We start from the raw sequence: 21,581 nt of genomic DNA, 5'->3' as shown, positions 1-21,581 counted from the left end.
GTATAGATATTGTTGATGAAAATAATGCAATTATGATCATTCCAATAAGTATGAAGTGTGTCCCCAGGCTTCCCTAATGTGGTTGGTGCCATAGACTGCACCCATCTTCCTATCAAGGCCCCATCAGGCCCCAATGAAGGGGATTTTGTGAAGTGAAAGGGTGTTCACAGTGTTAATGTGCAGGTAAGTTAATATAAGAACTATTTTAACGTAATGAAATGAAAAAGTATGCATTTGACTAAGATTTCTAAGATGGTGTGTGATTCTTTGTGCCTCATTACGAATGTGGAAGCCAAATGGCCTGGTTCAGTGCATGACTCCAGAATTTTCAGAGAGTCACATTTGTTCCAAAGATTTGAACGTGGTAAGGGAAAAAAAAAATGTGAAGCTCAATGTTTTACTTCCACTTACAGTAAGCTGGGCCTAATATAATTGACTTTTCCCATAAAACAGGTGATTACGATGGGGTTCTTATTGGAGACAGGGGTTATGCCTGCAGGCAGTATTTCATGACTCCATTCCCAGACCCAAACCCAGGTCCACAAGCCCGATACAATGCAGCTCAAACTAGGACAAGGGCACGCATTGAAATGACCTTTGGGCAACTGAAGGGAAGATTTCAGTGTCTGAAAAGTCTGAGGGTTGCACCTGACAGGGCCTGTGACATTACTGTTGCATGTTCTGTCTTACACAACATTGCCACCATCAGAAAGGAGAGGACCCCTGTGGTGGAGGTGCATCCTGATGATGACCTCCAGCCAGTGCACTTGGATCAACCTAGTGGCAAAGCTGCACGGGACAGAATTGTGGAATACCATTTCACATAATTATTAACAGAATAAAAGAACAACACTACACAAATATGGTTATTTTCTTTGTTTTATTTGAAATTAAGCACATCTTTCATCTTTTGCCTGCAATAAGAGAGTGTTATACAAGGTCAACAATAGTAGGGTACTATGTGTGAAAGTCACATTACTTACTGAATCTCAAGTGATAATTTCTGTTTTTTAAAATTATCCACTTCAATTTGTGCTTCCACTCTCCGTTTCATTAATACCAAGTAGCCATTTTTAAGCTGAAGGTTTCTTCGGTACAAAGAACAGATGTCACTCTGTGCCAGTTGTGGAGGAGAAAAAGAAAAAAAAAAAAAAAAAAAAAAAAACAAAAGGGGGACAACTCAATACATGCCTCTCACAACAAAATTCAATGACAAGTATAACACTGGCCACCTCAGTTTCACTTCTGTGCGCAGAGTCTTCTGGAGCCCTATCTGTAGACCTCTCTGGAGGTGGGGACTCTGGCAACTCACAAATAATAAAATACCTTCATATTACATACACAGAAAGACACATATACGCCTGTATTATACATTCTTACAGGTAATTCCTCCGGACACTCGTCAGACAGGGTTTCTTGACTGTCCTGTGCAATGAAAACAAATAGGTAATTACAAAAAGGTGCACTCTTACCTCATTTTCTACAGTATAGTTTAAAACAAAAAAACAAAACAAAAAAAAAAAAAACAAAAAAAAAAAAAAAACCAACAACAACAACAACAACAACAACAACAACAACAACAACAACAACAACACACAATAAATACTGGACTTACTACACATGCTTCAGCCATCACTTGTGGGACAGGTAAAAGTGTGGGTGTGTTGTTTCGAACTGCACATAAGTGGCAAAACAGCATTACATGAACTACACTGCATGTCATCAATAACTCATGTAAAAATGTAGTATTAATTTATTCTTACTCATGATTTAATAGTTCAACTGACTGTAACACACATTTGTTGTTTATACTTTAAGGTAGTTAGAAATTTTTGCAGTTGTAGCACTTTTCCAATACAAATTAAATCAATAACCAGAAATAAAGGTGGTGCTGCTGCTGGTCCCTGGCTGTGGGTCTAAGGAGGTGCTACCCCCAGGGATGCCCTCCACAACTGGTCTGTTAATATTGAAACCAAGGGCTAGCTCTTCTGCTGGGTTTAAATTAACTGGAAAGAATTAAATTACTTCATATCTTGGTTAATTTAAACTCATTCTTTAAATTAACCAACATATCTTAAAGATTAATTTTTAAACTCAATTCACTTTTACTTGTTCCCATGTTTGCATGGGTCCATGCTGGCTCTGACAATTAAAGATGACAACAAGAGCAATTAATACAAATAAGATTTGAGATATAATATAATTATATAATATAATATAAGAAACACTGTCTGACGAGTGTCCGGAGGAATTACCTGTAAGAATGTGTAATACAATAAAAAAAAAAAAAATATAAATAAAATAACATAAAGGAAAAAACGTGCAACATGGGCAGCACTAATGCATTTAATTTGTTGGCTACTTTTTGCCAGCTACTTTTTCTCCTGGCTTTTGCGTTATTTGCGGTGTTTCCCGGTGTCTTTAAAGTTTGAAATTCTCCATAACCCTCTAATAAAAGCTCTTGCTCCGCTTGAGAAAAAAATTTAGCTCGCTCTTTTGCCATTTCGTCAACCAATCGAAGGGGTTGTAATAAGTGTTTCTACTATCGATACACATTGCCTTTTAAACCAACGCACGAACGCGCAATAATCCTAGACAACTCAGTCCAGCCATATTAATCATAAACAACAGGTGTGCTCAAAGAACCAAATTAGCCACATCGTAATTAGCACGATGATCTCATCTTAGATGTGTCAATTCATCTCAAATGTATCAAGCGAGGTACGAAGAACGGACCCCTGGTCATACAAGATTTAAAGGGGAAAAAAAAAGAAAAAGAAAAAAAAAAAAAAAAAAAAAAAAGTTAATGCTTACAGTGGTTAGTTTCTCACTTCATCTGGTGATGCCCTTCAGTCTCTGATTCAAGTTGCCTAAAATTGAGCATTTAAAAACAGCAACAATACATTAATTGTGCAATATATGTGCTATGCCATGCCAGTTACTACACGGTTTCATCAAGACCGAAGAGCATTTTCTTCATTTTCTAATATACAGGGTTTAAACACAGTCACTCCACAAATGCTGCTGCGCCATTGTGACGTTAGATAGTTCAACGTTAAAACAACCAAAACACATTTACAGGATATAACAATGCCAAATGCAACTGGGAAAAAAAAAAAAAAAAAAAAATCAAGTTAGATTATTGGCATAATTTATTCTTTAGCATTACATGACGAGTAACTCTCTAACGTATAAACTTGCCACGAAGTCACCTATTCTGAATTTCCGAAACTAAAAGTATACAAATTACACCAAATTACAACATGTACAGTAACATTAGCACATAAACATCAATTATTAAAACTGTGTTTTAACATGAGCTTACCTCTCGGTTGGAGTTAAAAGAAAATGGCGAGCAGAAAACTTCTGTCCAGTTCAGATCTTCGCAGGGGGTCGATGGAGGGGTGGAGCTTAACACAGTAAAGTTAACGACGCAAAATTGAACTCTGATCATTTTCCCCATCTTTCACTATTTCTTGAGTTAACTCCTTAAGAGCAAAGATAGAACAACACTGCTTGATTAACACTGTTCATTTTACGGTGATGTGCGTGTTATTTGAGAGACACCTCACTGCTGCTAAGCATAGCTTGTTCTCCACTGGGAAGGGTCTCTTGTAGGGCTTCTGCACTGTGATATTCATATCTTCGTTAATTTAAACTCAATTTAATTTTTTTTTTTTTTTTTTTTTTTTTCCATTATTTTATTATTTAAATTGGTCAGAAGGGGGTGCAAATGTAATGGTGGGCTGGATGAAATTTCCAGTATCTACCTTTCAGAAAAAAAAAAAAAAGTTCTTCAGAAGAATAAGAGTCCACTATCTCCACCTGTTTGAAACTGCTCACTTGAAAATGAAAACAATCTTGAAATAATTTTATGAAATATAAACAAACAACTCAATATATTCATTCCTCCACAAACAACTATAACAAAGGCTATAACAGGTAACGACCCACAAATTAATTGTATGACAAATTCAACCTTTAATAAGATAATACATTCAAACACAAATTAAGTATTTAGAGTATTTAGCAGATAAACTCTTAACATGTATATATGAATGATAATTTTCACCATATAATACTAAAAACATTGACAACTCACTGTGCTTTCCACCACGCTCATCTCGCTGTCAATAGCTCCACCCCTCACTTCCTGTCCTTTTTTTTTTTTTTTTAACCCCGCCTGTCAGTAACACAGATAACACATGACAGTGTGTATGTGTAGCTATGCTATCATCATTCACAGCCTTTTTTTTTTTTTTTTTTTTTTTTTTATGTAATTAATTAATTTAATTTTATATACCTTTTTATTTAACCATACTATGACAGACAAGACAGGGGGACAGAGAAAACAGGAGAGAAGAAAAAAAAAAAAAAAAAGGAAGGAAGGAAGGAAGGAAGGAAGAGAGAGAGAGAGAGAGAGAGAGAGAGAGAGAGAGAGAGAGAGAGAGAGAGAGAGAGAGAGAGAGAGAGAGAGAGAACAAAAACAGATAATCTGCTTCCATACCTGCTGACAAAAAGAGAAAAACAACAAAAGACACAACAGCAGAGAAACTGCAGCAACAACCAACATCTGTACGAATCACAGTAAATACTAAATGTTAAATGTTGTTGCGCAGCACACATAACCAATATTACAAAATATGTTTTGAAGCAACAGCAGATCAAGACAGTGTGTGTCTGTGAGCACCTGTTTTTACACCAATGTGAATGCTTGGGTGTACACCTGTGTGTGTGAGCGCGCTTGTGTTCATAAGGTTCCTCCATGTAAATGTTTAATAGTGTGTGTGGGGAACCACAGCCCCGTCCCGCAAGGCATGAAGCAGACATGGAGGAGACCCGGGCCCCAAACATCCAGAGGCCCCCCAGGGCACAGGTGTCCCAGGAGAACCACCGCAGGGACAACTGCGGCCCCCACCCAGAAAAGGGCAGAGGAGAGCCCGGAGGGGGGGTCATCCGGCAGCCACAATGCAGACGCCCCAGTGGGCCGCGGCGGCAAGCCCGCAGGCTCCGCCGGCAGCCAGCCACACCAGGGCAGACCGGCCCCTGGGCCCAGAGATCCAAGGGCCCCCCAACCCCCAGCCAGGGCCCAGCAAAGCCAGGAGGGCCAGGCCCCGCCAAGCGACCACCGAGAGAGCGGGCCAGCACTCACCTGAGAATCCGGCCCCGGAGCGAGAAACCACCAACGCACCGGCGGCTGGGGGCATCCTCCACCGGCAGGGCGTGGTGGTGGGGTGGGGGGGCCTGAGATGATGAGTAAGGTGGAGTCTAAGGCCTGACCTGACACATGGACATAGACAAACAGGCACACATATACACAAGCATACGTTCCCACCCTCATGCACGCAAACAAATATTCACACACTCGCCCCACATGTAGACACACAAAAATGGACACAGAACCCACACTCACACTCCCCATTTGTACCCTATACTCCTGGATCCAGGCACCACTACCCCCAGAGGGGCAATCAGCGCCAGACCCCGGAGCTGAACCCCCTTCACTCTGGTGTGGAGACAGGAAGACCACCCCGGTCCCCGCAGCAGCAGAGAAGACCACCAGCCCAGACCCCGACCAGATGGACAGCTCATCCTCACAGCCCCCGGCCCCGGACAGAGAACAGAGAACAGGGGTGTGAAAAGACCCCATGCCTCACCTCACCCGCTCAAATGTAGTGTTGGTGCGTGTTGTTCTAAAGTGCTTTAAAACAGGGGAGGGGCAAGACACTAACCAACCTCCACCAGCTCGTGTCAGCTCGGCCCCTCCCAAGAGCCCTCAATGTCTATGTGCAACTTAAAATTGAGAAGTGGGCACCGGCACCAGAGGGAAGGCTGAATGAACAGACCGCCCTCTGGACGCCATTCAGTGTGCCCACCCCCAAGGCCCTATATGTATGTGTCATGTGACAGTAAGTAATGAGAGTGTCTAAGTTGTGATGTATGATTGAGATGCAGGTGGCCACGAGGAGACAGAGGAGTACCACCTCCCCTGCATCCCAGCGACACACCCGCACCTCAAATCCCTACCTGTATGTTGGTGTGATGGAGCGGGAGAGGGGAAGCATTAGGGATGGGGAGGAAAGCATCGGAGGGGGCAAAGTACCCCCCCTTTGGAGCCAGCGCCCCCGCTGACCCCTATAGGCACCCCCGTTGCCCCAAATCTGCCCAGGGCAGGGGGCCCAGGCCCATCTAGACCAGGGCCCATGGCAGCCCAGGGCGGCCCACCAGACCCCACAGCAGAGGGAAAAACTACCCCCACCCCATCATTCAGTCAACTCCCAGACTACAGAAGACAATAGACACCCAGGTTAAGCTCGTCCTCTGCCTCTATTGGATTTTGTTAAATATAGATACTTTTATGATTAGAAATCTACCTTCTGGCAGGTCTATGAGTCTCTTGTAATAAAACAACGTCTGCCTGTAGTTTTTTTTAAGCTGGCTAAATATTTTTAACCTCTTCTCTCTGGACCCAGCTCCATTCACATTCCATGTGACAAACCTTAGTGCGCCCATAGATATGTGTGTATGTGTGTGTGTGTGTGTGTGCGTGTGTGCGTGTGTCTAATGCTGCACGCTGCATGTGATGCTCAATTGAATGAGATATGAGTGGGCGTGTACGCGCTTGTGTGCGAGCATGTCCTCCATGTCTGTGTGCGCTGTAAGGTCGGAGTGGTTGCACTGACGCTGAGTGTATAAGTGGATGGTCGTGCCGTGCAGATGTGTAAAGATATAGGCTGTTGTGTGTGTGAGTAGGAAAGCAGGTGATCGGTGCTGTGAGAGGAGTTAGAAGTGAGAAAGACATACAAAGCAGCAAACAGGGAGGGATGCAAGTAAAAACCTTGACAGAAACTAAAACATTGTAACAACATTTAAATGCTGCGGAGACTGACGGGATCGTGTTTATGATATCGTGTTAAATTAGTGAATTGACAAATAGTTAGATAGAGGTAAATGGAAGAGCAAGCTGTTCTTATGCAGATTGATACTACTGCTGCTTCTGGAGATGTGGCTGCTTCCGTTTACAATTAAATGCCTTCCATTCGTACTGAAAAGTTTATACACATCCACACATGAAAAATCACTTGCATATATGTATATACACCAAACTAAACTACAAACTAAAAGCATGTGTTTTTCTCATCAGAATTGTATACGTTTGTGAATTTTCTTTTATATGTTTGCACAAGTGTTTTACAGGAGCGTATGCACGCATTGAGATTATATGCATATGCGAGTGTTTTTAGGTGTACACGTATGGATCGAGTTTGTACGCATGTGTATATCCACAAGTTATTCACAAGTGTATATGCATCCATTACTAACATAAAATGTATGCACGTGTTTTACGCATGTACTGATAAGCAAAGTCTGATTTAAATTTGACGTGGTGCCTCATTCTCTGACAAAATAAGAGTAACAGAGGTCTGTCAACAACCAAAGAGGTATTAGTTGGTGTCATGGCTGAAGGGATGTCAAAATAAAAGGGACCGTAAGAGCTATACTACACTGTAATATTTAACAAGTGGACAGAAGATGTTTTAATCTTACCACCGTGCTCGATTAGTGCACAGGCTATTTGAGTTCGGGCGCTCTTAACATATTGCACATTGGTCTGGACTTCAAGCACTGATCCTTCATGTAGGTACGCCTCAGCAAACTTACAAAAACAATCAAACAAACAACAGGTTTAATAAAAACCATCACAAAATTATACATTTCCATTTATACATTTATACTTATACATTTATTTTCAAAACAATTTACTTATCTTTACCTTCAAGATCAAAACTCCACAGCTACTCCCATCTATCTGCTTCTCGTGTTCAAGTGTACGAAACGTCCAGTCTTCATTTGACAAACTGTGGTTTCTCATTTTTAGAAAATTTCTAAAAACATCAGCAAATCAAATTACTGATCAGTCCTTTAATTAGATTAACTGCATATGAAAAGCCCTGTGAAAGTGGCCTTCTCGTTAATTCTCAAAAGGCACCGAATCAGAGAAGGAAAGAAACACAATTTGTAATGTAGCAGCAGACAATACTGTATATTTTTCCAAAGCAAGGGTTTGTTTCAGTTAGATCAGATATTAATAAACAAGTTATTAATTAATAACCAATTAATATTATTAATAAACAAGTGCTTGCTGTCATCAGATGACGATACAACTATCAGACACACACAAAAAAAAAAAACCTACCTCCAGTTGCTCAATAATTTCCTTTCATACAATCTCTCACTACCCATTGGATCAAGAAGAATAACAGATTTCTCTGACATTTTGACAATCTGAAACAAAAACCTCATTAGTAATTTTGTATGACCTTTTAGAAAAATTTGAAAACTTTCTCTTACATACCACAAGAATCCAATGCCGTCCAGTGTTGCATGGACACAACCACATGTCAGTGTCTGGGATCCTCATCTACACAAAAATATATATATTTTAATACCACCATCTATACAAACCATTATTACTGTTAATCAGAAAAGGAGAAAATTCACCATTAACCTACTTGGAATATATTTTTTTTTTTTTTGAGTTAAAACATTAATTGAACATACTTTATGTTAAATATCATGGTCAAATCTGGTTCTTTCGAGTATGGGTCAGAAACTGCTTGAATGAGGGGGGGAACGAATCGTCCCTTACTGCTGATTGGTCAGATGAAGATCAAACCCTGCCACCATCAGTTCTTCCGCAGTTTTGCGCAAAATAATAGTCCTCCACTGCTACAGATAGACTTTTTTTTTTTTTCTTTTTTGTATTCAAATAAATAAAAGCACACAATAACATCAAGGTGAGGCCTAGCTGTATAGTTCACACAGTTCCAATTAGTTGCAATGAGTTAAATAAACTCACATACATATAATGTAGGTCTAATACACAGCAGTCATAACTGTGTTTTTGCAGAGTTTATTTCATTAATATTGGGTATTAATTGATGTCAAATGAAAAGGTGCGTTTTATTTTCTCTGCCAAATACACTTCCACAGCACTGCAGATCATTGTGCGATCTAGTATATTATATTTATATTTATAAACATACACTAGCCTATATAAAACCAGTTCCATTACAAACAACATTTATTTTAAATACTGAAAGGTGTTTGTTTGAATCAACACTGAAACTGCACAGACGTTGGACTTGCATCTCTTATTCATTCCAAAATTTCCCATAGCCTGTTCAGCCATTCACCTGCCAAAATATTTTTGTAAAGAAGGCTTCTTCAGTCAGGTCCCAACATGTAAGTAAAATAAGATAAGTGATGATCTTTTAGCCTATAGGCTATTGTATCTAACAGACAAGTTTAAGCATAATAACTTTTTATGCATTCGGTTGCATGGATTATCACGGTTTGAACGAAATAGGAGCCGTTTCTTCTTTTAATATTAAACAAAAAAAAAAAAAAAAAAAAAAAAAAAAAAAAACACAACAACAACCACAACAACAACCACAACAACAACAACAACAACAACAACAACAACAACAACCACAACCACAACAACAACAGTTGGATTCTAGAAGTTTCACCATCCCTGATGAACACAAGCTCAGGCTCTCTTTCCTCTTTCTCGCTCACACACACAAGTGACTCCTTACCTTTCTCACACACTGGAAATTCCCACTGAAAAGTGCTGACGAAACTACTGCTGATAAAACGAACACACGTCCCTGTGGAAAATAAATGTGGGAAAATAATTTTGCACATAAACATTAGAATAGCACAAAGTAGTACAGCACAAAATAAATGCTTATACCATTGTTTTTACCTTCATGTTCTTTCCGATGATGTGCAAGTAACTATCGATGATCTGTGCAAAACGTGGCAAATCATTCAGGTTTATTAACACTATGTGCAAATAGTGAAGATTACATTTACACTGAATGAAAATAGAAGTATTTTTTAGTGAGGATATCTACACTAAGTGCAAATAGCTATAGATTCCATTTACACCATGTTAAAATAACTTTATATATACACACACACACAGATTTACAACCATCTTTTATAATGTTGACTAGCCCAGTCACATGTTGGTGGGAGGAGCTAGTATAAATAACCTCTGCCAACAAGGTGGGCTATTTGCACTTAGTGTAAATAGACACGCGGACTTTAAAATTGTTTATCAGAGTTCTTGTTTAGAAAGTCCTACCTCATCCGATAGCCAGTTATTTCCATGCAAACTTTTAATGGATGAATGGAAAAGTTTAAAAGGACCCACCACAGCTTCAACTTCATTAGTTTCTTCCTTAGCCCAGATTTCTAAAACTTTATTTAAAAAAAATAAAAAAATAAAATAAAATAATTGTGTACACACATATACACACACACACATATACATATATATATATATATAACCAAAATGTTTAGTTTAACAGGCTAATCTATGATAGTTGTCTGTATGAGTGATTTCCATTCACCTTTACACAGTTACACAAAATACAGATCAACAATAGTTATCTTAAAAGTAAAATCCTACAATTTTCCACAATACCTTTCTCCTCTAAGGTCCTAACTGCACTGGCACTTCTCTTCCTGCTCTTTTCTTGTGGTCTTTTTAAGTCTTCAACTGTGATTTCGTGCACAGCATGTTTGGATGGCTGATTTTCTAATGTTGTCTTTCTCTGATCCTCAACTGATCGCATGTGTTTTTCCTGGGGCTCCTGTTGCATCATTTATGAAAAGTTGATTGATTGATTGATTGATTGATGTTTTTGTTTATTTAGTGTATATACTTGCCCTTTCATTTTGAATGCTTGCCTGCTTTGGTGTGTCCTTAATTTCTGTGTCATTGTCATGGACAGGTAAAACAACCTGTGAAAACTACAGCGAAGACAAAGCATTATGTAGTTAGGCATTTGGTCTGCTAATAAAAAAAAAATAAAAAAAAAAATATATATATAGAAGGTACATACACATTTAATTGGACTGAACTTTGCGTTGTTATTGTGTACAGCTGGGATTAATTCAGGCTAAATTCAAAAACTTAGTACTTAATCCTTTAAAGAACCCTTTACTTACTGGCAATTCTGCTGCTACTTGGGAAGGAAATCTGGCCTCCCGACCATACATCAACATAAAAGGACTCAGCTTTGTAGTCTTGTGGACTTTGGTCCTCTGCACAAACATAGCTGGCTCCAGGAAAACATCCCACTCATTTTGGTGCTCACTCCTCAGTTTTGTGAGAGCCCTAAAATGTATTGTGAAAATAAACAAAAAAATTGTTCAGAAGAATCCATTTAAAAAAAAAAAAAAAAAAAAAAAAAAAAAAAAAAAAAAAACTGTAGGTTTACAAATTTATAAATATAGCCTGCTTTCCTCCCACAACTTTAATCAGTTAAGATTGACTTGAAGTCTTTGAAACTTTAAAATCCCTGCACATTCTGGGCTATAAACAGGTTTAAAATGTTCACCATTCAGGAAAGAACATATAGTTATACTTTACCTTTTTGTGTTTTCAGTGTTTTTTTTCATCAAAACTATTTGTTTCAGGGTGATAAGCCACAATCGCCCTCAGTGAAATGTCAAGCAGGTCACAAAGAGAGACGTTGACCTAAAAGAATTACATTTATACACTGCATAAATATTCTTTTTAAATAAACTTCTCTGCTCATGTACAAATATAGTCTCTAGACATAAAATAAAACATGTCTACAGAACGTTCAAAATCACAGTTCATTATAAAAGATTTATCCGTACACATCAATGTTTATTCTAAAATATATGCCCACACAAATACAGATAAAATGAAGTACTGTCCTTTGTTATTTTTTTTATTTTTCTTATTCAAGAAGCCATTTCAGAATTAGAATTTCACAACAGGGAGGACAGACAATTGCATTCATTTCATGCCAACTTTAAAAAGTATAAAAATATGGTTTGTAATACCAATTCACCTCATTGACGAACTCTCTGCTTTGGTCACACAGAATTCTCACTGGGCAGCCGTGTCGGTAAATTACAGAACATACATTTCTTGCTACTTCCTTTGGGGATTTGCCCTTCAATGGCAATGCTTCAACCCACTTTGAGTAGTAGTCAGTGACAGTTAGTATGAAGACATTGCCATTGAGTGTTTCTGGAAGTGGCCCAGTCAAATCCATGCTGACATACTCCCAGACTGAAGACGCCTTTAAAAAAAAAAAAAAAAAAAAAAAAAAAAAAAAAAAAAAAAAAAACACACACACACACAAAAGCTAAGACACAAAGTGTGACTATCAGCAGGCAGATGTTTTCTTCACCAAATCAGATCAATGAAGAGTTCAGATGCAAAAGCCTCTAAATGTCGTTTGAAATTCTCTTCTGAAGTGAGCATTTTTATCAGGCTCCAATGTGTAGGTTTAGCAATTTCACTTTAATGGCAAAGAATAGGTTCTTTTCATTGCCATTAAAGAGAAATAACTGAACATATACAGAGGAGCCTGAGAAAAATGCTAATTTTAGAAAAAAAAAAAATTCAAATGATACTTAGCTTTTGTATCTGAACTCTTCAAATATAAAAGCAAAATAAGTTTAGATACATGGATGCCAGATCTGTGGTCAGCCACTGAAGTCTTTCCACACCCGCAGCACTGATCACATTCGGTTACCTAGAGAAATTCACACAAATAAAATATAGTTAACTAATTGTCTAGCTTTTAAATGTGTGCACGTGTTTGTGTGTGCGTGTATACACAAATATAATACTTTTCAATACAATGGCACACAACAGTTGGGCGGAAAAAAAAAAAAAAAAAAAAAAAAAAAAAAAACACTGTTTGACTGGTCAGTAATATTACTTGATTTAGTTTTTACCCATTTCTCAATGTCTGCAGTCATGCCTGGCCAGTAATACTTCTCACACAGTGCATTTCGGGTTTTTTGTTTCCCACAGTGGTTTCCAATTGGGCTTATGTGGCTCATGCAGAACAATGCTGTGCACTCCTCCTTGGTTTTCACTGCCTTCCTTCCTCCATAATAGAGCATGCCATCTGCAACCAGAAATTAGCAAACTTAATTTATATCAGATTGCAAATTCACATTTGGTGCTCAAACTATACCCAATTCAAAGCGCTTCTGGCACAAAACAGACTTTGTCACTTACCTGTGACTCTGAACTTTGCAGCATACCGCCTTAAAGTTTGGCGTGCAGTTTTATTGTACCGCACAGGGAACTCATTATTTGTGAGGAGATGCAAGACTTCCTCATATCTTCCCTCCATGATTCCAATCCTGTCAGAAAGAGAAAAGGATTCAGGAGTAGAATGACGACATTCAATACTAGCAACTGGTAAACCAAAAACCAGAGCAGGGGTCGGCGTCAGAACAGCGAAGAGACCAGGCAAACAAATCAAGATCAGAATCCAAAAGACGTAATCCAGGGAACAGGCAGAGATCAACAGCAGCACAAATACCAGACAAGCTTGGATTAGAGTAGAAATAATCTAGTAGAGAACAGTAAGAGAAAGATACATTAAAAAAAATTATTTAACAAAAATAAAGCCAAAAATGGAAAAGCCATGTGTGACAGAGTTAGGACACCCTATGATTACTTGAAATAATTATTTTCTGCAAGACATTATCAGTCTCTCACATCGGTCTTGAGGAACATGGGCCCACTCTTCTTTACACCATTGCTCCAGTTTATTGAGGTTTGAGCATTTGTTTATATAATGATTTCATTTGATTTGGAACAGCCCCATAGTGTCTTAGTGTACTATTCTAATCGAATTTACGGATTCAACTGTAAGAAATTGACATACAATACTATGCATACATTTAATGAGGTGATACAAACAGCCTTAGAAATCTAAAAATGCCCTTTTAAATCGATTTACGATTTACAAATCGCAGTGTAGAAAACATTCCTGAAATCATTCTTTATATTACGTAAGGGTTTCTCATTGTGCCTGTTGCTTATCTCATGTCCTTTGAATTGGTCCATGGCAGGGTGGACATATTTTGTGGCTTGTTTGAAAATTTTCTGCTTGCAGTTATTTGATAAAAAGTGCTGGAGCTTGACCAGTATGTATTTCTAACAGCCAGACTCCTTAATACAACAACAGAAAATCTCATATTTTGGAAACTGTGAAATCTCAAAGGCAGTTCATGTGATTTTGACCCAAGAAATACTCCTCTTTTATGTTACTAGAAAACAAACAAATTGTGTGCATTTGCAGGCTATCACAGAAAGTGTTAGGTCATTATTGAGGATTTTTTTCTCTTCTTCTTCAAATATAGCATTTTAGCTTAGCAAGACTGGTTTTACTCACGTGTTCCTCGAGGCAAAGTAGCACAAAATGATGGGCAGGCCTTCATTTATAGCCTTCCCAAACTTGTCTTTATTGGTCACATGTGCCCAAATAACCAATCACATTACAGCCTTGACGTAGAGTTTTGCTACACTCAATCGCCATTTATAGATACCATAGGAATGAATGAGAAGAGCCGTAAGCTGTAGTGATGTTACGTTTCAACGGGGAAGCTTGTATAAAAAAAGGCACATTTCACATTGAAGCACTGTATCGGAGCTTGATTTGTTTTGAAAAAAAGCACGTGATCTATGACGTCCAAAGCTTCGTTCACTTGAAAACCACGTGACTGCTTCAGTATCTGGTTCAAACGAAGCGAACATCAGTGCCGTTTCCTTTTCATTATTACATTCTAATGTGTTAGCATTGTTTATTTATTATTTTTTAAATCGTAATTCATATATTGAGCTCAAAAATTTACTTTGCCCAAGACGTAACAGTCTAAGGACTGAGGCACAGTTAAAATAAACAAATCATTGATTTAATGTATGAATTTATGTTTCGTTTATTTTACTTATTTTAGTGCTAGTACACCGACACATATGAATGAATTTGACAATGACAATTACAATAAAATAAAATAAAGAATCATTTGTAGAACCAGATGTAATGGAGCACAGCACTAAGGTGTTGTTCATTTTTATGACCACATATGAACCGTTTAAAAAGTTTCGAGTAATGAAACTTTCTCCAAAACATTCGTGTTGAAAGCTTCGCTGGTTCAGAACGCTTCACTTTGCATCACTATTGTAAGCTAAACCCCACCTGTCGGAAAAAAGTCAGTAGCTGTATCCGAAATCGCTCACTTATTCACTCATTTACTAATCTAGTGTATGACAGTTGAGTGGACAACATCAGAAGTGAACAAAATGAAGTGAACGGATTCGGGCGGTGATATACACTGTGCGTAAGAAACATATTCATCTCATACTACATGTATCTAATGAAAATAAGTACTTTTAAATTTAATTTAATTAAATACATGTTTTCAATACAAATAAGCAAGTCCTGACTGCTAATATATATGGATCCATTCAGAATTACTACACCTCTGACCATCACATAATCTAAAACTCTTTCAGCCAGCATTCACTATAAAACACTCCTGCTTTTAAGCCACATACACACTGAAAATAGTAATTTACCGGCATCTGGACGCAAGTCACTATTCTCTGTATGGTCACTATTATTAGTTAGTTTTGTTTTTATATATACACAGTTTACATTCATTTTTTATTTCCTTTTTAATTTGATTTATTTAGTACATCGTGTTAAACTAAATTAAATGAGAAATGCTGCTTTTGGCAACTAGCTAAAATAAAATATTTTAAGTATCATTGACGTTTATTTGATTTAAAATAACTTTTTATGGTTTTAGATAATCGTAATAGGCTGATAAGCTTAAAATCATTATACTGATTTCATATGGGTCTTTAAATTGTCACTCTAACTTGTTTGTTGTGAAAATGACAGCAGTATCTGGGCCTGTGATTTTTTTTGTTATAAAAAAGACCAGTTGTAAGTTTTATCAAAACTTCTACTGTCATGTATGATTTTGCCATCATTAAGTCTCTGATACGATTCCGCCGCATTTCACTTCTCACTTGCACTTTCTCAGCCTTAGCCGGGTTGTATTTTCCAGCTTTTCGGTGAAAAAGGTTAAAAAGGCGACATTTCCCTGCCTGCGTAGTAGTGTTGTTTTTGGCGGCCTGTTTTAATTTTAGTTTTAGTCTAGTCTTTGTGTGAAGCTGTCATTTTAGTTTTTATTAGGTTTATCAATGCGACAATATCGCAATCGATATTAAGAAAAGCTGCGATATTCATGTGCGCATCTTGTCCGTGATACACCGTTCTATGTTCAGTAGTAAAATCACCATCCGAAGGCCAGGGCGCTCTCGCGCAAAATCTCCAAATATGCCCCGATAAAGGATCCAGGAAATAACGATCACTGCAGCTGAATAAACAGAAGATTTAACTGCTTTCATTGATTTAACGTGACTAATAAACACACAACTAGGACAATATATGGTTTATCTGACTTCTTATTATAGTTTTCATTATAATACAGTATATAATAATGCAGTGTTATTTGACATTGCTTGTATTACTGCTTAGAATGCTATAAAATATTTTATAGCATTCTTATTCTCTGTAAGAAGCCACATCATCTCACAGAAGGATTTATTGAATCACTCGACTTAAGTTATGAAGTGAGTTTTAAGTAAAAAACATGTTATTAAATTTGGTATTTACACGTGCTTTCAGATTTAGCAGCATTTACGCCGTAGTTCACCGAGAAGCTACGCAAGAAACTTTATTATCGCAGCGTGATTTGATAATATCGATGTATAATATTGCGCAGCTTGTCGGTGAATTACGGCTCTGTATATTGACGCTGCTCTATCTGAAAGCATGCAGGTGGTGGAGATTTACTGCTGATTACAGAACTGGCTTTAATGACAAAATGCGCAAGGATATCGCATGCGATATATCGTGCAGCCCTAGGATTTACCATGGAAATGGGGCAGAAACTCAACTGTCCAGCAGCAAAACACGTCTCCTACAGTTTTTTTTTCATAAATTTCAGGTGAGTTTAGTCTCTAATATTACACAAATAGTACATACATGTGTTCCTGACACTTTCTTTCATGTAAATGACACACTTCTGTTGAATATTTACTTTATAGAAATGGTTTATTGTCTTCAGAAAAAGTCTGTTAGCATCTGAACTGTAATGCTATAAGCTATGAACTATAAGAGGTAAGTTAGGTTAACTATTGACTTGAGCTCTTGTTTATGAAAGTTTGGGCTTTTAATGTCATCTTAATTAACATTACTTGCTGCTTTGCTTTTTTTATATAAAGGTTTTGCAGGCAATTTGTCATTGGATGAAAGGAAGTAAGCTAATTTAACCTAGAAGTATGCAATATACGGTTAATCGAATACAAAATTAACATGGAGCGTGAAAATGAGCTGAAAGTACTTTAAGCATGTTTTGACCTTTCATGGTAAACAAATATTGATTCCACTTGTCCTGTGACTTCAGCAGTTTCAGAAAAAAACTTCTATGACACAGGAGAAGTTCCTGATTTTAAAATTTCTGAAGAGAGCTGCTGAGAGAGATAGAAAACACAAGTGATCTGAAAAAGTTTATTAAATTACTTAATATGTATCTTTCATAATATATTTAGCCTATATCACCATGCATCTATAATTTTCTTTTACAAAATTATATATCTATATACTTTTATGTTTGTTTGCTTGTTAGATATTTTAAAATGACTTTAACATACAAACATAAGTAACATAAGTGAGCATTAAATAAGTAAACCTTAAAATGTAAATTCTGTTATTAAACTGTATTGTTTTGTATATTCTATATATTATTTATTTTTCTTTTCTGCATTTCACCTTTGCTATAGTTTACTTCTAATAAACCTGACATTGTATAATAAATATTGTTGACAGATTGTTTATGTTCCAGATTGTTTGTGTTCCTTCCTAGAATCTTCCATTCTAATGGCCATGCACCAGAGTTGGAGCGTATCTCCTGTCGAAAAACATCTCTAGACATTATGACTACCATATGACTAGTAAGTAATAACTTAAACATGCACTACCATTCAAAAGTGTAAGGGTCAGATTTGACATGTATTTGAAATAAGTCTTTTATGGCAAAAACTGCTGCATTTATTTGATTAAAATACAGTAAAACTGTAATATTGTGAAATTAGCATTTTTAAATAACTATTTTCTATTTCAGTACGTTTTAAAAAGTGATCTAACCTGATTTTGCAGCATCATTAAGCTTACACTGGACGCGAGTGGCACGACACGACAAAATACAGTAGAACCCATTATAATCATTGATGCTGTCTATACTACATGCGGCGTGGCACGACACAACAAATCCCTGACAGTAAACTGCTACCGCATTCTATTTATGACGAATTACATTTTACAGTGTATTTGCATAGAAAACAGTTATTTTAAATTGTAATAATAAACATTACTGTTTTTATTTATGATCAAATAAATGCAGTTTTGTTGGTGAACATAAGAGAGTTATTTCAAAAACATAAACAAAACTGACCACAAATGTTAATAACACAAGGGATACAAATATTAGTCCATTTAAATAGAACGTGGCATCAGTTTGCTGTCTGGGATTTGTAGTGTTGCGCTGTGCCTCATCCAGTGTAGACAGCATCACTGATTATAATAGGTTCTATCGTATTGTGTCGTATGTTGTATGCATTTTGCTCACTGTGTTAAAACTGGTATGATGCCATTCATATCTAATAGAACTTTTCTATTTCAGAGACTGAAAATCATCAATAAAACACAAGGTAATGATAACGTTAGGTTACTTGCGTAACCCCGGTTCTCTGAGAATAGAGCGAGGTATCTCACTATGGGAATTGCCCCCAGGCGTGATAGACTATGGAAGCACCAATTACACCACGTTTGTCCGAAGGACGGACCAATCACAGCTTGTACAAGCAGCCCACCCCTCTCCCTATATATACAGCTGTGATCCCCAAAAACGGCATTCTAAGCACGCTCTTCCCCCGTGTTATGCGAGAAGGGAAGCCTGCTGAGATACCTCGCTCTGTTCTCAGAGAACCGGGGTTACGCAAGTAACCTAACGTTCTCTTTCAAACAATCGCTCGGTATCTCACTATGGGAATGATATAGCCAACTCCCGTAACGCATGCTTTCCGAAGCCACCTGAACAGACTCGAAAAAGGAAGACAAGACTTTAGTTCTCCAAAGAGCCAACTCTAAGAACTGCATGAGCTAATGAAGGCGCAGTGACATCAAGAAGGTAAAATCTGATAAATGTATGGGGGGAAGTCCAACTTGCCGCCGCACAAATATCTCCCACCGAAATCCCCTTGAACAGGTAGAAATACCTCGCGTGGAATGGGCCCTAAGGCCCTCTGGGGACTGAAGACCCATAGATGTATAGGCTAGTTCGATCGCCTCCACCATCCAATGGGAGAGGCGCTGCGAGGAGATCGGCTTACCCTTACAATGAGTGGCTCATGAAACAAATAATTGATCGTTTTTCCTGAACGATCGTGTCCTGTTTACATAAAAGCGTAACGCTCATACAGGACACAAAGTGTGCAATTTCCTCTCCTCTGAAGAAGAAAATGGAGGAGGGTAGAAAGCACGTAACTCCAAAGCAGAGCAGTTATAAGCTGAATTACTGACTTTGGGAACGAAAGCTGGGTTTGGCAGCAGCATAACTTTGCTGTCATCCGGACTAAAATTTAGACATGCTTGATGAACCGCCAAGGCATGTAACTCAGCCACTCGCTTAGCTTAGTTTTCAACGATAGGAGCTTAATATGAACACTCTCCAGAGGTTCAAACGGGGCCTGAGTTAAAGCATTCAAGACCATAGACAAATCCCATGACGGGACCAGTCGCTTCGACACTGGTCTCAAACGCCTCACCCCTTTCATAAAACGGCCTATAAGAGGGTGCCGGCCCACTGAAACTCCTTCGAAGCCCACATGACAGGCCGAAATTGCAGCCAGGTAAACTTTAATGGTAGAGAACGCTCTCCTATTGTTCAGTAAGCTTTGCAAAAAACAGAGAACCTCACTCACCGCACACTGAAAAGGAATAACTCCTTTACGAGTGCACCAGTCCTCAAAGACCCGCCATTTCAGATCATACAGCGAGCGCATTGATGGAGCTCTAGCACTCTGTATAGTATTTATGACCTCCTGGGGAAGCCCAAGTGCATTTAGATTCAACCCTTCACGGGCCAGACCCAAAGATTGATTCGTTCCGGATGAGGGTAAAAAATTTGCCCCCCTGCTTGGGACAGCAGGTCCCGACGCAATGGGAGTTGCCAGGGCTCTCCCCAAAGGAGCTGGACAATCTCTGCCAGCCACAGCCTCCCTGGCCAAAGAGGGGCTATCAGAAGGAGAGATAATCCGTTTTCTCTTACTCTGTCTAGGGTGGGAGAAATTAGACTCAGCGGTGGGAATGCGTATAGCAACACATTCGGCCACGGGTGTGCCAGCGCATCCACACCCAAGGGTGCATTTTCGTCTCTGAGAGAGAAATACAGCGGACATTTTGCGTTTGCTCGCGAGGTGAATAGATCTACGACAGCCCTGCCGTAAATTTCTCAGATCTGATTCACCACCTCCGAGTGGAATGCCCATTCTCCGTATAACGGGTTGCCCCTCGACAGGAGATCTGCTCCAACATTCAGGACTCCCGGGACGTGCGTTGCGCGCAGCGAACTGGAATACGCGGCACTCCAGACAATCAGCTTGCACGCTAGATTGTGCAGTTGCAACGAACGCGTTCCCCCTTGGCGATTGATATATGCCACCACCGTCGTGTTGTCTGTCCTGACTAGAACATGAAAACCCTCCAAGAATGGGCGAAAATGCTTCAGAGCTAGAAAGATCTCAATGTTATGTTGCAGATCTCCTCCCCAACCGTTGGGTTTGGGTTACCGGTGTCGAGCTGCGTGCCCAGCTCCTCCAGTAACTCGGCTTGATAGGCCGTCAACAATGAAGTGACGTTGAGCGCCCTCACCGCTAGCGCCGAAGATTTATAAATTTTTTGGTACATGGAAGCGGTGAAGCGTTCCATTTTCCCAGGGAGGGAGGGGCTGGCCGATGAGAGAGTAGTCCGCCTGTTTGGATGCAGGTGGTGGGCCACTGACTGCTCGACCGTGGGCAGGTTAGAAAGCCCGAGCCCCTCCATCTCACTCACATCAAGAGATGAGTAGCCCTTGACGGGCACGCGATGGGAAAAAGGTTTATCCCATGAGCGCTTCATCTCTGCTATGCACGCCGGCAAAGCAGGGAGCAGTTGTTTCGCCGGGGGAAGGCGGGAAGGGAGCCTCTTACCGTCATAGATATCCTGTTTAACTCCCGGATCCCCGGGAGTTACAGGCCAAGGGATGTCAAGCTTAGCTGCTGCACGCTTACAGACCTCAACTAAGTCGCAATCCCCCACCGTCGACGCCATATCGCCACTTAGCGCGCTCACTGGCCTGGATGCTTGGGCTGCACACAGGATAGCATCATCCTCCTCATCATCCGGCTCCTCTCGAAGAAGACGAGCTAACATCTCCTCGTCTTTCTCTTCATCTCCTTCGATCTCGTCGCCCTCCGCCAGCAGCTGCTGGTCGAAAAGCGGTGTAAACTCAGGGGACTCCAAATCCATAATATCCCCCCAGGAAGGAGTATCCCACAGGGGAGAGGGTTGAGCCCCTTTCGCTGAAGAAGGAACAGCGGAGAGTACCGG

General features: G+C 39.1%; 3 protein-coding genes across 3 annotated transcripts in view; 2 read left to right on the top strand and 1 right to left on the bottom strand.

The window, feature by feature from the left end:
• Positions 1–21,581, top strand: part of LOC127169006 (intelectin) — a 508,248-nt gene that overhangs the window by 417,474 nt on the left and 69,193 nt on the right. The window lies entirely within an intron of this gene.
• Positions 1–21,581, top strand: part of LOC127169004 (intelectin) — a 411,380-nt gene that overhangs the window by 372,246 nt on the left and 17,553 nt on the right. The window lies entirely within an intron of this gene.
• Positions 4,550–10,652, bottom strand: LOC127169009 (sentrin-specific protease 5-like). Its single transcript, XM_051116207.1, has 8 exons — positions 10,499–10,652; positions 10,157–10,272; positions 9,773–9,814; positions 9,603–9,674; positions 8,357–8,422; positions 8,198–8,286; positions 7,775–7,886; positions 4,550–7,657 (listed from the first exon to the last, which is right to left on the bottom strand). Exons 1-8 carry the CDS (start codon positions 10,647–10,649, stop codon positions 7,502–7,504), a joined length of 804 nt encoding a protein of 267 aa, XP_050972164.1. The 5' UTR covers positions 10,650–10,652; the 3' UTR covers positions 4,550–7,501.

Source organism: Labeo rohita, chromosome 7 (assembly GCF_022985175.1).
Source record: "Labeo rohita strain BAU-BD-2019 chromosome 7, IGBB_LRoh.1.0, whole genome shotgun sequence".
NCBI lineage: Eukaryota > Metazoa > Chordata > Actinopteri > Cypriniformes > Cyprinidae > Labeo > Labeo rohita.
This window is presented reverse-complemented; position numbering and strand designations above follow the sequence as displayed.

Excerpts from the sequence above, each read along its gene's own strand:
- LOC127169009 (XM_051116207.1), bottom strand. The coding sequence starts at position 10,649 with ATGCGATCAGTTGAGGATCAGAGAAAGACAACATTAGAAAATCAGCCA. Across the intron at positions 10,273-10,498 it reads TAGGACCTTAGAGGAGAAAG|TTTTAGAAATCTGGGCTAAG; the intron begins GTATTGTGGAAA and ends TTTTAAATAAAG. Across the intron at positions 9,815-10,156 it reads ATAACTGGCTATCGGATGAG|ATCATCGATAGTTACTTGCA; the intron begins GTAGGACTTTCT and ends CGTTTTGCACAG.